This window comes from Staurois parvus, unplaced genomic scaffold (assembly GCF_062004578.1).
Source record: "Staurois parvus isolate SC_StPar_1 unplaced genomic scaffold, SC_StPar_1.0 ptg000454l, whole genome shotgun sequence".
In the NCBI taxonomy this organism is placed as follows: Eukaryota; Metazoa; Chordata; class Amphibia; order Anura; family Ranidae; genus Staurois; species Staurois parvus.
This window is the reverse complement of record NW_028318250.1, coordinates 223,691-240,654: the sequence shown is the minus strand read 5'-3', so window position 1 is coordinate 240,654 and position 16,964 is coordinate 223,691. Positions and strand designations below refer to the sequence as shown.

At 40.5% G+C, this 16,964-nt stretch overlaps 1 protein-coding gene across 2 annotated transcripts in view; it reads left to right on the top strand.

The window, feature by feature from the left end:
- LOC149452919 (uncharacterized) overlaps positions 1-12,267 on the top strand; it is a 28,426-nt gene extending 16,159 nt beyond the window's left edge. For both annotated transcript variants that reach the window (XM_089688772.1, XM_089688773.1), the window contains exons 2-6: positions 1,427-1,529; positions 4,618-4,677; positions 5,702-5,791; positions 9,436-9,486; positions 10,191-12,267. In XM_089688772.1, the coding sequence (XP_089544898.1) occupies positions 1,437-1,529; positions 4,618-4,677; positions 5,702-5,791; positions 9,436-9,486; positions 10,191-10,256 (360 nt within the window). In that variant the 5' untranslated portion in view covers positions 1,427-1,436 and the 3' untranslated portion in view covers positions 10,257-12,267. The remainder of the gene's footprint in view (positions 1-1,426; positions 1,530-4,617; positions 4,678-5,701; positions 5,792-9,435; positions 9,487-10,190) is intronic.
- The last annotated feature ends 4,697 nt before the right edge of the window (positions 12,268-16,964 follow it).

Genomic DNA, 16,964 nt, shown 5'->3' with positions numbered 1-16,964 from the left:
AAAACACACTGTACTAATGGCACTGGGGAGGGAGGGGTTAACTTTTTTAGGCCATTAAAGGGTTAACTGTGAGGGGGGGTGTACTTCACAGGAATCCATGTTAGGAGCTGACAGAGCACAGCTGCATTGTTTACAATGCAGCTCTGCTCCCTGTGTCACTGTTTGCTGGCGATCGTTGGGACCCGGCAGGTAATGACAGGCTGGGACCCAGTGATTGACACCTGCTGCCGCGATGGATGGGTAGGGCGGGCGCGCGCCTCGTGCATGTCCCCTACCTGTTTTGCAAACGTGATTTTGCGTTTTAAACAATGACTTTGCCCAGCAGTGCCACCTTGTGGCTGTTTTTCTACAGTGGCTGGACAGCAAGCAGTTAAAGCAGTGTTTCTCAACTCCAGTCCTCATGGACTCCCAACGGGTCATGTTTTCAGGATTTCCCTCAGATGAAACAGCTGTGGTAATTACTAAGGCAGTGAAACTGATCAAATCACCTGTGCAAAATAATGGAAATCCTGAAAACATGACCTGTTGGGGGTCCATGAGGACTGGAATTGAGAAACACTGAGTTAGTGACAGCTATGTGTAAAATTAAAAAAAAAAAATTGTGGCAAAAAAAGTTCCAAGGGCTCAACATGGCTTTTTTTTTTTTTTTTCTTTTTTTTTGTTTTTTTTTTTTGCAAAATCCTTGGTGTCTGCTTTCCAAAAAGCTACAACCAGGCCATTTTGGGGGGGGGGGGGTTGTAATGCCCGTATGTATGCATCTTTCTCACAAACCATTTAATATACATTTTGTACATTTTGTTTGTGTGGGGGGGGTGTTTTTGTTTTATAACCAGACATGTAGCAGAATACATTTTTAGCCTAAATTTATGACTAACTTTGAGTTTATTTGATATTTTTTATAACCAAAAGTTAAAACTCTTTTCAAAATTTGCGTTTTTTTTTTTTTGTTTATAGTGCAAAAATTAAAACCCACAGAGGTGATTAAATGCCACTAAAAGCTCTATTTGTGAAAAAAGGGACATATATTTCATTTGGGTACAGCATTGTACAACCGTGCAATTAGCAGTTGAACCGCAAAAAAAAGCCTGGTCAGGAAGGGGGTTAAATCCTCTGGAGGGCAAGTGCTTAATGAGAAAAACCTGAATTTACATTTATCAGGCTGCAACATATTGAAAAAAGTGAAGGGAGTGCATACTTTATGAATGGCCCTGTATGTAGAGACTAGCACTTAGTAATCTGGTTAACTTTTTTGGCCTCTTTGGATGCAAAATTGCCAAATTTATCTTCTTCCAAGCGATTATCTCTTTTGGATCTGCTTTCCTATAGTTATGTAGACTTAATTGAGAAAACTTTGAATGCAATTACTGGTGATTTTAACATGCTACAAAAATTGTGCTTTTAATTGCCTATAAATTGTTTTCTGTAGATAGTTCAAAATGAGTGACTCAAAGGCTAAGGCAGCAGCAAAGGGGGCTTCTACGGAGGAGACAGAGAAGCGTGGTAGAGGTCGTCCACGGAAGAAGCCACAGGTGGGAGATTTTTCATGACTCACGTCTTCTCTGTTTGTTGATTTAGAATAAAATTGTACACGCCAGAAGATTGTAATATGCATTTGCTGTCCCTAGTGTAATGGGAATCCAATCCAGAACCCTAGTGCTACAAAGAGCACTAACCCCTTTGCCGCTGTTGGCACTGATCTCCAAATTCAGCATCTTCAAGAGTAATACTGAGACTTTCTAGCTGGGTAATCATTTGGCTTCAATGTTTCTGCCACAGTGGCTGAAACTTGTATTCCAACTAGTTTGATGCCAGCTTTGGTCAACCATATTTTTAGAACCTGCAGAGCAGCTTATATTAGACTGACCTGTAATCTAGTGGCATTTTTTTAAAGAATGCAAGGAACAAGTTGAGGAAAAGCAATAAATGGCAACCAATCATAATTCAAATAAGATTGGTTGTTCATCGCTTCAAGTTAAAACTGACTTTGTAGACTCATTGAATAAGGCTTTTCCCCCCCCCATTTGATGTTGGGGGGGAGAGAAAATCTGTAAGGATGAGTTTGGGAGCTGCCCCTGCTGAACTTTGTTAAAGGTGGACACACCTGGTCAAATTGTATCTGGGATGAAAAGGAATCAATCTACTTCAGTGCTGTAATAGTAACATAAGTCAGTTGGACCCAACAACCGCTACTGATTTGACGCTTTTTATAGACCACTTTAACACATTGGCAAGACAGGAAAATAAGGTACAATATTCGGTACTATGCCCATCTTTATGAACGTGGAAATAAATATGGCCGAGTATTAGCCAAGGCATGAGGAATGGGCTCATGTCATGACCAATCTGGTGCTGGACAAACCTGTGTTAGACTTCTGCCATGGCTTGAGGGTTTCAGAAATTCTGTGGTTCCTTTATATTATCTTCCAGCTTCCTCCCATTCTAACCGCACATGCGTGGCTCCGGGAGCTGTGTCCCTTCAGACACAGTGGATCACCAATCAACGGAAAGAGCTGAAGATGTCAGCTCGGTTATGTGATCAGCTTTGTCCAATCACAGCTGATCGCATGTAAATAGGGAAATGCTGGTTATCGGCATTTCTCTCCTCACATGTTTTGGAGCTGCCCCTGCTGAACTCTGTTAAAGGTGTCATGCTGACAGCTCGAGAGGAGAGCTGGTAATCTGCATCCCTCAGAGGGGACATGTACGCTGATCATCAGGGCATTGATGATCCGTGTGCCCTGATCTGTGTAGCCCCAGCAGTGCCACCTGCCAGTGCCACATTTCAGTGCCTACGATTGCATATCAGTGCCCATCTGAGCTGCCTTTCAGTGCCACCTATCAGTGTGCATCAGTGCCATATGATTTCTGCCTTTCAATGCCCATCAGTGCAGCCTATCAGAGCCCATCACTTCAGCCTCATTAGCGCACATCAGTGAAGGAAAAAATCACTTATTTACAAAAATTTATAACAAACGAAAAACTTTTTTTTTCAAAAGTTTCAGTGGTTTTTGGTTTAAGAAAAAATAAACCCAGAGGTGATTAAATACCACCAAAACAAAGCTGTCTCAAAAAAAATACAGTGGGTACAGTGTTGCATGAACGCACAGTTGTCATTCAAAGTGCAACAGCGTGAAAGCTGGAAATTGGCCTGGGCAGGAAGGGGGTAGAAGTGCCCTGTAGGTTAGTGGTTAGTGTTGCCTATGGAAAAATTTGGGGCACAAAGTACATCCTTTGGGCATGTGCATTGTTGGCTATCTACTTGGTACAACCTCCTTTTTATGAAAAGTGTGTGTAAAAATGTGCTTGATGGAACTCTTGCAAATGCCATGTGACAAATTTGGACCTCAAACATTTTCTGAAAGACCCTGAAGAATAAAAATGTTGAAAGATTTAAAAATTTTGCGGCCTTCTGGCATCTAAAACGTTTAAACCCAGAAAACTTTGTTGCAGCTTCTTGGAGCTCCCAAGAAAGGGGTGCTCTGAAATTAAGCTGCCCATAGATTAGGTTCAGTAGGGACTTGCTGAACTTTGATAATCCTATGTCCATTCCTGCTCAGATGGGACTGTTGGAAGACCTTCTGCCAGCAGCAGCCAGCATTCTAACCGCAGAGGAATCTTGCAGTCACACACCATGGCACAGGATTCCTTCATCAACCTCATATAATCTGAGAAAATGCAGTTTTTCAATTTTCATTTTTCCATTCAAAGGAAATCTGTCCAAACCTGCCTGCCCCTATGTGGAAAAGTAATTGCCACCAAGGGTGGCACAATCAAAAATTGATGTCAAGCAACGACATTGATGTCAAACCCTCGTAAAAGGCACAAATGTGTTCAAACTAAACCCCTGTTTTTAATATGAACTGTTAGGACAATTCGATTTGTTGCTGGTTGGTAAGTTGAGCTGCTTTGACATGTCGCCCTTCCATGTGCTGCACAATCCAGTTATTATCCAGGGAATTTTGGCCCACTCTTGGCAGAATTGTTTTAATTCAGCCACATTGGGTTTTTGAGCATGAATAGCCTATTTGAGATACTGTGGCATGACCTTAATCAGATTCTAAACTTTTACTAGGCTACTTCAAAGTGTGGTGTCAGCGGTGAATTCGTCCAGGTGCTTTAGTTTTACACCAGATGTAACAGGACACGCAATTCAAAAAGTTCAACTTTCTTCTCAGGCCACAGAATATTTGCCCGAAATCTTAGTGATAATCGAGATGTTTTTGGGAAAATGTGAGGAGTCTGGCTTTTTTTTTTTCTTTGTGGATAATGGCTCACAGTGGTTCTCTGGAGTCCCAAAGCCTTAGAAATGGCTTTGTAACACTTTCCTGATGCACATCAATTACTTAGTTTCTTATGTTTTTGAGTTTATTTGCTTTGAGATTTTAGCATGTTTCACTTTCTCACAGCTTCTTGATTCAACAGGTCTGGCAGTAATTGGGCCTGGGTTTGGCAAGTGAAATTAACTAAAGTTTTTACTGCTGCTTTCAGAGCATTCATTGACCATCCAAGAAAACTCAGAACACTGTAATTTTACATACACAATTACTTTTGTCAAGCCTGCAGTACAAGTTGTCAAACCTATGGTAAATCTTTTATCTGTAAATCTGTTTTGTTTAGGAGGCCTCAAGCCAACCAGCAAGGTCAAGCTCTCCATCCCAAGCACAAACTAATGCAAAAGTGAGTACAGTTAAATCATACTGACTATTCTAGAGTTATTACAAACATTTGAAAAAAAATTGGTTTGAACAGTAGCTTACCATGTTGATGCTTTGTAGGAGTTTCCTTTTTATATGGGTTTGGTGGCCATTTTACACTTTTTAATAACTCCTACATTTTTAAACCACCTAGATGGCAAACAAGCTCTCCAATTTTACTACACTAGGGTCAATTCTTCTAAATCGGTCCACAAAATGGTACTTTTCTGCTGTAACACTGAGGGCAATACTACTAAAGTAGTTTCTTCAGTTTACAGTGTTCACTTTGAATACCCAGTCATAAGCAGATTAAATTTTATTTTCACAATTTGATAATTGAGGTGAACAAGTACTTTGAGTAAAATTCTAATCTCCTTAGTCTTTCATATCCTCTGATGCTGGTCTAGCCATATCAGATTAACATCGGGTCATTGGCTGAAAATGGTTTTGTGTGTACACAAAATACCCTGCCCTCTAAATCCAGGCTAAAATGGTAACGGACAGTTCTTGTTGTCAAGGGCTTTTCCTTGTGTATTAAACCACACATTTGAGGCTGGATTGCTTAGTTGGGGGTTCAACATGATAGGTGGTTACCCCCTCCCCATCACTTTTTTTTTTCTGATCAGATTTTGTGCTCAGTCAAACAATGACAAATGTATAGTGCACTATGAAGGTTTTTGCCATCAGTGGTTAATGTGTACTATGCACCCCTTTTTTATTGCCTCAACCACTTTTTCCTCAAGAGGCTTTATCACCCTTCCTGACCAGGCCACTTTTTTTTTTTTTTTTTTTTTTTTTTAAGATATGGCACTGCGTTACTTTAACTGACAATTTGACAATTGCACGGTCATGCGATGCTGTACTTAAATTAAATTTTGGTGCTCTCTCGACCCCCCTCCACACAGAGCTTTCTTTTGGGGGTATTTGATCACGTGTGTTAATAAATGGAAATGTCAAATTGAATTTGGGATTTACCACTTATAGGCTAATGTCTGTGTTCTGTGCAGGAGCCAAGTGGTTCTCCCACCACAAAACGTCCACGTGGCCGCCCTAAAGGCAGTACAAAGAAAGGCCGCAAGGAAACCTCGAATAGTAAGGTGAGTGCTGCATATGTCCCTCAAGAAAATACTATTCCTTATACGTTCTGTTCAGTTTGCCACCTTTTGGTGTGTTTTTGTTTTGGTTTTTTTAACTCATTTGGTAGTTTAATTTCTACTCTGCACTGGGTTTGACAAACTATAAATTTGAACTCTAGTACTTTGGGTTTTATTTTGTTTAAAGAGATTAAACCCAAAAATTTAATTCTGCAACTCCCAAATTAAGGGTATTGTAAACATTAGTCTACAAAGTCTACAAAAAGCTAGGAAAAAGTTTCTAAATGGAGAGAACTGGCTAAAAGACCATATTCAGAGAGAAGTGGTTAATGAATCACACTCTGAATGGTCTAAGGTTATTAGTGGTGTGTCCTACTTACAATCTGACCTATCCACTATTTACATTTAACAACATTAAACCTCTTTTGTCATAGTTTTTTTTTTTTGTGTTTTTGTTTTTTTATGCACTTGGGGGCTACAACACATGCATCACATATACTAGGGGAGTACAACTGGGACAATTGTAGGGAAGGACCTGGGTGTTCTGGTAGATGGACTTGATGGCATGCAGTGCCAAGTTGCGGTTTCCAAAGCAAGTAAAATCCTTGTATTAAATGAGGTGTAGACTCCAGAGAGGGATATAGTTTTACAAATATTAAGACCTAATCTGAAATATGCAGTTCAGTTTTGGGCACCAGTTCGCAAGATATTGCAACTAGAGTGCAGGGAAGGGCAACCAAACGAGTCATGGAAGAGCTCATCTCTGAGAGGAACTGTATTTATTTTCTCCTGAAGAGATCAAGGTGGACATATAATCATGTGTAAATTGTCCATATAGTGAACTTGGTTTAGTTACTCACTTTAAGGTCATCAGAGGACATGGGTCACTCTTTCCATATTTGGAAGTTACATCTTTTCCTGAAGACGTAAAGGCTTCTTCACAGTAGGAGCTGTGGAATAGACTAACTCAAAGTTCTGGCCAGCTCAGATTTTTTTTTTTTTTTTTTTTTTTTTATATTGTCCAACTAAAAGCTTCATAAACTTGAATGCTTATTGGTTTAAACATATCAGGCGATATGTAATGAGGGAGTGTCCTACTGAGATGCACACCTTATATAAAGATGTGCATAGTTATTAAGCAGCCTTTCCTCAAGCAAAATGGGCCAAAAATTAACTTTTAAGACTGAAAAGTCAAATTGTAGAAGTCTTTAAGAGGGATGCATCACACTTGAAATGGCCAAGATATTGGGGCTTGATCACAGAACCAGCAAAAATTTTGTTGCAAATAGCCAGCAGTCACAAGAAACTTTTTGAGGAAAAAATGCAAATTAACTGCCAAAGATTTAAGAACTAAATGAAGCTACCAGGAACCCATTAGCCTCAAGTGATGTCATATTCGAGAACTGCAACCTACCTGGAGTTCCCAGAAGTACAAGGTGTTTAGTGCTCAGACATGGCCAAGGTAAGGAAGGCTGAAACCTGACCACTGAACAAAACACAAAAGTTGAAACCTCAACTGGGCCAAGAAATATCTGAAGACAGATTTTTTTCAAAGGTTTTATGGACTGATGCGATAAGGGACTCTTGATAAACTAGATGGATGAGCCTGTGGCTGGGTCAGTAGGAGATACAGAGCTCCACTTCAGTGGAGTACTGGCATGGGCTGGTATTAAAGATGAGCTGGTTGGACCTTTTTTTGGGTTTAGGATGGACTCAAACTCCCAAACCTACTGTCAGTTTTTAGAAGACACTTTCTTCAAGCAGTAGTAGAGAAAAGTCTGCATCTTTCAAGACCATGATCTGTATGCAGTACTCCACTGCATGGCTAGCCAGTAAAGGCCTTAAAGATTGAAGAATGACATGGCCCATTTCCTCACCTGACCTAAACCAGACAAACTATGTAATCTTCAAATGTTTTTGTGGTCTTGCTAGGTATTAGTTTAATGTTGATATTCCTGGTGTCTGCCTAACTTTTTTAATGGACTTGCATGTTGTGGCTGCAGTTTGTCACAGTTGATAGATTTCCTTATGTCCATGAATTCATTAATCTATCTTGTTCCTAGTCACTAAAGGGACAGGCAACTTTTTCTAGGTCACATAACATTAGCACTCCCACAAGTGTAATGCAACACAGGAAATGGTAAGGCATGTACTGGATGCGAACGGTGAGCACTTAATCAACAGGCGGAGCAATTTACAGGCACTCACTTGCTCAAGCACTAAATGGAGAGCCAGGGATTGTAGGATATATGGTTTGACAGGAAGTGTCGGCTACAGAGGTCATGCATTAACCTATGCAGTGCTATGCCTCATGTTTGAACACACATTTCTGTCACTGGATTTTGAAGATTTACTCAATACTGTATTGGCTGTGCATATAGGGAACAAACACCATGAAACTGCATGTTGTGCAGGCAAAGAACAGAGGGTGAAGCTTGGAAGGTTTATCATGTGGCTGCCTGCATTTGTTCTAGGTTTTTAGGCTTTCCTTTCACCTGGTCATTCGGCCAGAAACACTTCTGCCTTAGTGTCTGTCGTTGGACAGTCAATTTATGGAGCAATTTGCACTGCAGATGGGACTTGGCTTAAATATTTGGCTGGCATTTGCCTTAGCAGTCCCTACTCGTCAAAGCAATCGCTGAATTCAGAGCCTGCCTTCTGAGCTACAGAGGTGCTGAGGAGTTTTGGAGGTGGGAGAAAGTACAGGAATCACTGCTTGCAGGCAGAAAGGTACCATGGGATATGTAATCCTTAGAAATGGAAAGAAAACAGCAGAGAAGCTGTAAAGCATACAGGAAATACAGAAAGTTGTGTAAACATTGTCAACCAGCAATATCTCAGCATAAGAAAATAAAGGTTTGTTTTTTTTGTGGTTTTTATATTGGGTTGTCAAAAATAACAGTTTTTGTATTCCTATTGCATTGCTGAGCTGTTATAAAGTGAGGTGTATGCTGTGACCATAGACTTCTTTTTTTTTTTTTTTTTTTTTTTTATATACTGTGCATTAAAAGGAAATATATTCAGGCTGTTTTATTTAGAAAGCAGCCAGGAAAGCCTCCTGGAGAAAAGGGCTCTTGGTGGAAGCAGTGGTCTCTTTGCAGAGGTCTGACACCCATGCTGAGTCAGACTTGTAGCTTTACAATCGGTCATGCTCATGTTGGAGTATACAAGCCCACCAGGGGTATGTTGGAGCTCTGCCAAGAGACTGCTTCCCAAGAGCAAGGGGTTGTTTCACTAAAACTGGAGAGTGCAAAGTTTGGTGCATGGTAGCCAATCGGCTTCTAACTAGTTTGTTCAATTATGTTTTGACAATAAAACCTGGAAGCTGACAGGTTTTTATGTATAGCTACACCAGATTTTGCATTCTGGCACACAACCCCCAAGAGTCCTTATCTAGGCATGCTAGCAGGGGACAGGCTTCTCTCCAAAGTTAGTTGCAGCTTCCTAAAGAAAACTGAAATTTAGTTTTGATGCAACTAGAATGCATTCAACCAAAGGTGTGTGAAAATACATTGGAGTTTAATTGGTCTTTAGTGTTTACCACAGTTGATAATTTGGGTTCTCCGTTGCATTTGTCTTGATTTTTAACCTATTTTTACACATTTTTACACTTTTTTTTTTTTTTTTTTTTTTTTTTTAATCTTCAGAAACCTGAAAGTGGGAAAACCAGTGGGAGAAATAAAGTGGCTAAGAAACAAGTAAGCTTGTTTATAAATTTTTTTTTTTTCTGTGTGTGTTTTTCATTGGAAATCGTAAATGATATTTGTCTACCTGTAGCTTCCTTCATTCTGAATTTTGATAAATTTCGGTATTTAAACCTGAATAGTAAACTGGATGGAGTGCAATCCTCTGCTGGAATAGTATTTAGGGTTGTTGCAGTAATACAATGCATAAATGTTGCGGTGTGCGTTTATGCTGTAAGATGCCATATCTGCAGTGTACATTGTATTTGTAATAGTCTTCGCTGCTATGCGCTGTTTTTATAATTTTATTTTTTTCCCTGGTGCTATTTTTTCTGCTGTAAAATGTCTTAATACTATTGTGCTGCTCTTCATTTCTGTTGTGTTCTTTCCACACGTTTAAACCCTCATCTGATTCCCATGCTTATTTGATCTTCATGTACTTGTTCCGAGTACTTTTCACCGTTAACCAGATGCAATATGTAGGTTGCCAGATAGAGCCAAAGGCTGTTTAAGAAGCAGACTGAATTGCTTATTTGGAAAACTTTTCTTTAATAAGGAATGGTCTAGAAACTGGCTTTGCATAATGGTTGCTCCTTGAGCAGATTACATACACCTTGGGCACTGAGGTTGGCACACATTTATATTTTAATTTTGTTATGGTTACAGCTGTGGTTCTAGTCCTATGCAATATAACTAATTTTTTCTTAATTTCTTTCCAGCCGGAAGAGGAGGAGGAGGATGAGGAGGAAGAGGGGGGCACAGCAGAGTCCTCAGAAGACCAGTGACCTCAATTTCAATGTTGCGTCTTTGTCCTTCTTCTAGATGTTCTTTTGTAGCCCACATTCATAGTGAGAAATTCATCTGTATACTATGTCTTTTGAAGGAAAAAAAACTCGCTTGACAGGACTGAACAACTTATGTCTCCTGCTGCATTACTCAGGTCATTAATAGTGCTGGCAGTCTTGCCACAGGCTGCTGTGCTAGTATATTTTTGAACTCATGCCTTCCGTCTCTTCACTGCCAGCATTGTTGTACTTCATAGATGGTTAATGATTGCAGAGACATAAACCTAATCTCGGCACATTGAAAGCCTATTCAATGACCTTAACCATGACACACATTCACTTGTAAGGGTTTTTTTTTTTTTTTTTTTTTCTTTTCTGTTAATGTGAGATTTTGCACCGCTGATGGCACTGGGGTCTTAATTTCTAGATTGCATCTAATTGGTTTCTTAGGCATTCCAACAAGTGTTGTGGTCCCATCCCCCTCCCAATTTCACCAAAAATATTTCTAAACCTTGTGTATAGAGATGAACAAGTCAGTTTAACCATAATTCAGTGATTAATTTTCAAGAAGCTCCCCATATGATTGCTGTCATCAGTATTTGGAGAGCTGCATCTTGGAAGAACCACATACTGGCAAGTCATTACATATCCATTCTGTCTTGAGGTACAGCTGTTAAGAAAACTGATGCCAAACCAGTGGTACCAAAAGCAGACTGATTCTGGTCCATGTACATTGTGTATTCAGTCTGTGCTGTTGTGACTCAAGTTAGCGGACACAACAGAAGTCCATGGGCACTTATAAAGTAGTGAGTGTCACATTTATTGCAGAATTGATTTGCCATGTCTGCCATTCACATAACAGCAGGGACTGAAAGCACAAGTAAAACATTACACTTGCCATTTGTATCTGATACTACTTGAAAGCTTTCAATAAAAAGCTGCCATCTTTGTTTGTGCTCCAATTTGTGGATTTGTTTAGGCTCCTATAGTGTTGCAGTCTGATCTTTCATAAAAATGGTATAAAATCCACAAACCTATTAAATTAGAATTCTTGTGTAGTAATCTATAGCAACGCTTAAAAATTCCTGTTGTACTTTTCTTGCATTATCCAGGTTGTGGGTGCATTGTACTAAATGTATTTAATGTGGAGACCATTTAAGAATGGTCTGATCTCATTTGAGGTCCAGCTTGGATCCTGACTGGCATCCAATTCTTTTGGAAGGCGATCCTCCTCTGGAACTAACTAAATGCAATACATTGCGGTCAATCTTGTGGACTGCTAAATACTAGTGTCATAAATGGTTCTGTATGACTTACAACTAGGGACTTCATTTTCTTCATTTTACCAGTCTTTGAAAACCCTGTTCACTATATCTATTTTACTCAGGCAGATGCTGCTCATAGCTCTACCCAGATATATAGTGTTGATGTGAACAAATGTCTGGATTATCTATGAAAGTGTAGTGTGGTCACATATTACAATAATTACTTCAATGCTAATGTGTAAATGGTGCTGTATTTTTACCTTGGGTTCATGGTTTGCACTGGTTCTGTTGCAGACATGTGCTTCATACATTCCACACCCTTCAGACTTCTGTACAATGGCTCCATAAGAGCCGGTTTTGCAGTGGAGTTTGTACCTGGGCACACCATTTTTTTTTTTTTTTTTTTTTTTTTTCTCATTCTAGGTGAAAGTGCTGTGATGGTGCAAGTAATGGTGTATGTAGAAATGGAAAGGATTTAAACTGAATTGGCTAGGACAGTCTCGAATGAATGTGTTATGCCCATTAGTCTTCTTTTTTTTTTTTTTTTTTTTTTTTTTTTCGTTATTCAAATAAAATGTAGTTGACTTGTTTTTAAAGTGGTGGTTTCAAATTGTAGTTATCTCAACTGTTTTAAAGAATTTGTATCTTAAAGCCTTTTGAGCATGAACACTTGAGATCTGAATATGGAAACACTGCGCTAGGTTCTTTACTTAGAATTGACAATAAAGTTTGCAGTTTTAATGTAACGCATGTCTTGGGTTTTTACTTATCTATTTTTTTTATTTTTTTTTTATTTCGATGGCTAAATGATGTCCTTTCAAATGGGGGGGGGGGGGGAGAGGATGGAGAGTCTGATATTATTTTTTTTTTCCCTCCCTGATTAAGAATCCGTATGGGCTAGAGTATGTGTTAGTACTTTGTGTATCTAGTTGTGGAATGTAGCTTTACAAATGAGTGGTCATGAATTACTTCCTAGACTGCTGCAACTGGAGCAGAGTGGGTGACCAGGATGAGCATGTTTGTGCTAGTTTTGTGGGTGGGTTGTAGGAGAAATGGTGCCTCTGAAATGTATTTATATTTTCACAAATTTGAGAAGCGTGGTCTGCATTTTTGTATTCAGCCCCCCTGAGGCAATACTTTGTAGAACCACCTTTTTCACTGAGTGGGCCTCTAACAGCTTTGCACATAGTGAAATTTTTGCCCATTCTTTGCAAAATAGCTCAAGCTCTGTCAGATTGGATGGAGAGCATCTATGAGCAGCAATTAAGTCTTGCCACAGATTCTCAATTGGATTTAGGTCTGGACTTTGACTGGGCCATTCTATCATGAATATGCTTTCATCTAAATGATGGGTGTCAAAACTGTCAGCCCTCCAGCTGTTGCCAAACTAAAAGTCCCATGAGGCATTGCAAGACTGGGTTACAAGCATGACTCCCAAAGGCAGAGGCATGATGGGACTTGTAGTTTTGCAACAGCTGGAGAGCTGCCAGGTGCTCTCAGTGGAAAGAGAAAATTTACCAAAAATAGTGCTTTTATCTTTTTTAAAAAACAGTGCTTTATTTAATTTTCTTTCCACTGAGTGCACCTGCCCAGGAAAGGAAAGCAGGAAATTAGCAGTATAAGAGTAAGATCGCAGCAGGAGTGGGAGGTGGGAAGTAGCCTGAGAGCGACCCACCACTCTTCATATGGTGCAACAAACATCAGTCCCATTGAGTGAACAAAAAGCATTTTTAGCCTGTTACAGGCTAATCTGGAGGTGAGCGCACATCTTGTACTCACTAAGGAAGTCACCTGGAATTATTGATTTAAATCACTGGGAAAAGTCACATATTTAGTTTTTTTCATTGAAGACTGATTCATTTTTTATATATATATTTATTTATTTTTTTTGTATGAGCACATGACATTTTGATTTCACATGATTTTCTGTTTTTGCAAGTTTTTCTTTTTTATATATTTATTGGAATTATGTTGTGCTCCTTCTTTGAATATTAAATAAATACATATGTTTTTGAATTATTTGCACATTTTAAACAGGATGTGTTGTATGTTTGCAATCCTGTAATAGCAGAGAGTGGCTTGCAAGTTACATCTTTGTTTTTATTTGAAAGCTGTTAGTTTGACAGTACATTGGAGGCTTGCAATACAGCAGATATAATGGGCATTGCCTTTCCAGGGAATGTATTTCTTTACATTAGATGCATCTCTAGAAATGCCAAGTAAACCTTTTTTTTTTTTTTTGAGCCTGTCGCTTAACACTACAAGAGTGTGGCTACGTTTCCTGCACTAGCACTGAAGTCAGGCAGAATGCATGTGCCAAGTCTTCTCAGTTCCTGTAGATGAGGTTTATGCTGGCTAATCTGTGTTCATGCAATTTCAACAAGCTATGGTTACTTGCCATTAAAGCTTTCAGCAGAAATCGGTTGGTAGTAGACTATCCTTGTTGCAGTAAATCTGGTTAAACAGACTGTGACCTGCAACACTGACTGTAGATTAGTAGGAGGGGCTGCTCCAATGACCTGAACTGGGTTGAATAACCTTCCCTCATTGCTTTTCATGACAACTAATGGAGAGTGTAGTGCCACTTTTGTGGGTTTTTTTCCCTGGAAAACACTGCAGCAAGCTTTAAAGTCAATCTCTTCCACCATAGCCTGGGTGACCCCCCCCCCCCCCATGCCTGGAACATCTTAATGGGATGGGGGGGACCTGCGCTCTTTCCAGGGGTAGCCTACCAGTTGTGGTTTTTGTGAGCCCATCCCAGCACCTTCCTTTTGGCAGGTTGAGGAGGTTTTCTGACCTTTCCCCTCCAGCTCAGGAACAATGACCAGTCAGGGGTCCTTGGTGAGGGCCTGTGCTCACTGGTCTGCAGGTTCTTGCTCCCCTGAGGCAGATGGGAGGCCAAGGCTTTGGTGGCTTTCACTTGATACACTCCAGGTCCTGGCCGGTGGGAGATGTCAGAGCTGGTGGGCAGGACTTCCAGCAGGGCCATGGCAGAAGTGGTTCCAGCAGCTAAAATGCAGGGGAAGAGGTAAGCCAGGTGCTTGTGCTTCTGGTTCCCTGAGGCGGGATGTTTTGAAAGGACAAAAGTCCAGCCAGCTGCACACTGCAAATGGAGGAGGCAGAGGAAAGTGCAATTGTCCATCTGTGACAAGATGCTTCAGGGCCTGGACCAGGTTTAAATGTAGGGTTTTTCCAGTTTGAGTCTTGTCACAGTGAAAAAAGGAGTGTAAGGACCCAGAAAGGGGCCATTTCTTTTCCAAATCCCTCAAGTTCTCCTTTTGAGGATAAGGCCTTGGTTTGGAACAAGAAGCTGAAATTATATTGCCTGCCTCAAAATCTCTGGAAAGGCCACATCCAACAGCAGTGGCATTCATATCAAGGAAAGGAGCAGGGCCCTGTTAGAATCTGCAGTACCAGTTCTGGCTTGGGCATAATCTCTACCTCAGCCATCTATCTAAAGGGCTTGCAAAATGAGTTGATGGACTTTCTAAGCAGCAGCAAGCTGGTCATCTGAATGGAGCCTGAATTGGGAGGTTTTCCAGGGGATCACAGAAGCATGGGGTTTTTCCTCAGACCTTTTTAGCAAGTCTCCTGAACACAGTTGCCAGAGTTCTTTTCCCTGCAGGGGGAAGACCAGGCCATGGGACTGGATGCATTGGCTTATGTGTGGGATTACCCTTGTGCTACATGTTTCCTCCTTTCCAGCTGATTCCTCTACACTTTAGGATTAGATCTGTAGCTTCTTTCAAACTTCTGATCATCCTATACTGGCCAAAAATGCCATGGTTCTTGACTCTTCTGAATTTATCCTCCAGGCCTCCCTGAAGGCTTTGCTGGTCCAGGGACCTATATGTCACCCACAGGTGCAGAGGCTCAAATTACCAGCGTAGTTCTTGTGGAAGATCTCTGAAAGGTTCTGACAAACTGCCACCCTCCTTTCAAGTAGGAAGAAAGTGATCAGAGCAGTATACCTTAAGGTGCTCAACAAACTTAAAGGAACACTTTGAAAACACATTAGATCTCAATGGGTAAAAAAAAATCATCCTAGATCCCTATACTGATAGGGATTGGGTAATGTTAGGGATGCAAGGATACCCTATCTGTGGAGGGAAATAAAATTTATCAACCTACAGAGGACTGTAATCGGTTTCCCTAAAAATCAAAGTTCACCAAAATGGACTAGCCTGCTGCACAGTTTTTCTTCAATTTCATTACAGCAATTCAAAATGGTACTCTGTATGGCCCCTAGGTGCTTTTATGTGTGCCTGACAATGTCCAGGATATGCTCCTAATGATCCAATGAATGGTGTCCTGGGGTATTCTCCTCCCCAGATATGGACCAGGGCAACATTGAGCTCTTGAACAGTCTGAGGTGCAATGTGTTTGTGTCAGATGGACTGAAACATATCCCAGAGGTGTTCTATTGGATTTAGGTCAGGTGTGTATGGGGGGCCATGCAATGGTATCAATTCCTTCATCTTCCAGGAACTGCCTGCATACTCTAGCTACATGAGGCCAGGCATTGTTGTGCACCAGGAGGAACCCAGGACCCACTGCACCAGTGTAGGGTCTGACAATGGGTCCAAGGATTTCATCCTGATACCTAATGGCAGTCAGGGTGCCATTGTCTAGCCTTTATAGTTCTGTGTCCCTCCATTTATATGCCTCTCCAGACTATCACTGACTCACCACCAAAATGGTCATGCTGAATGATGTTACGGGCAGCATATGGTCTCCAGTTCCTTGCACATCTGTCACATGTGCTCCCTAAAGGACTTTGCGTTAAAGATTATTTTCTTGACTGAATAAATATAGAAACAAATGGTGCAATCCTAGGTCAAATGGCTAACAAATTACAAGCTACACACACAAATTTCACAATACCTAAAAATTGGCCATAAAATGTGCAATAAACGAATGCTGCATCCAAAGTTAGACTAAGTCTATAGTCCTTATCTGGAAATGGACCACCAACACAGATACACAGAAATGGTGTATCATACATGTGACAGAATGCTCATTCTGGTGCAAGAGAACCAACAGCATGGTCATATAACTCTGTGCCATTGGGAGTTTTTACCCTTAAATGGGAAAAAACACTGGTCTAGACAGGTGTTCCTCAAGCATCAAAGTATACCCAATAAAATAAAGACAAATGGTGATTTCTGCTGCTATATAACTTTGCTGTAGTATAAAGGCACACTCTCAATTCTAGCACTTATATCCAAGTGCAAAAAACTGTGCCTAAAAGACAGACCATCAGTATCATGGAAGCGAGCGACCTCGGTGAACGTGAGTCCTCCCCCTGTATGTGTTACATCCTGGGTGGATGTCAGTGGGGATCATCAAACAGTGGATATCAGGTGGTGTTTCTTACAATAGCTGGAGGTGTTGAAAGAGTACAGGAAATCAAATTTTGTCCTCCTTGGGGAAGCGAGAGTCT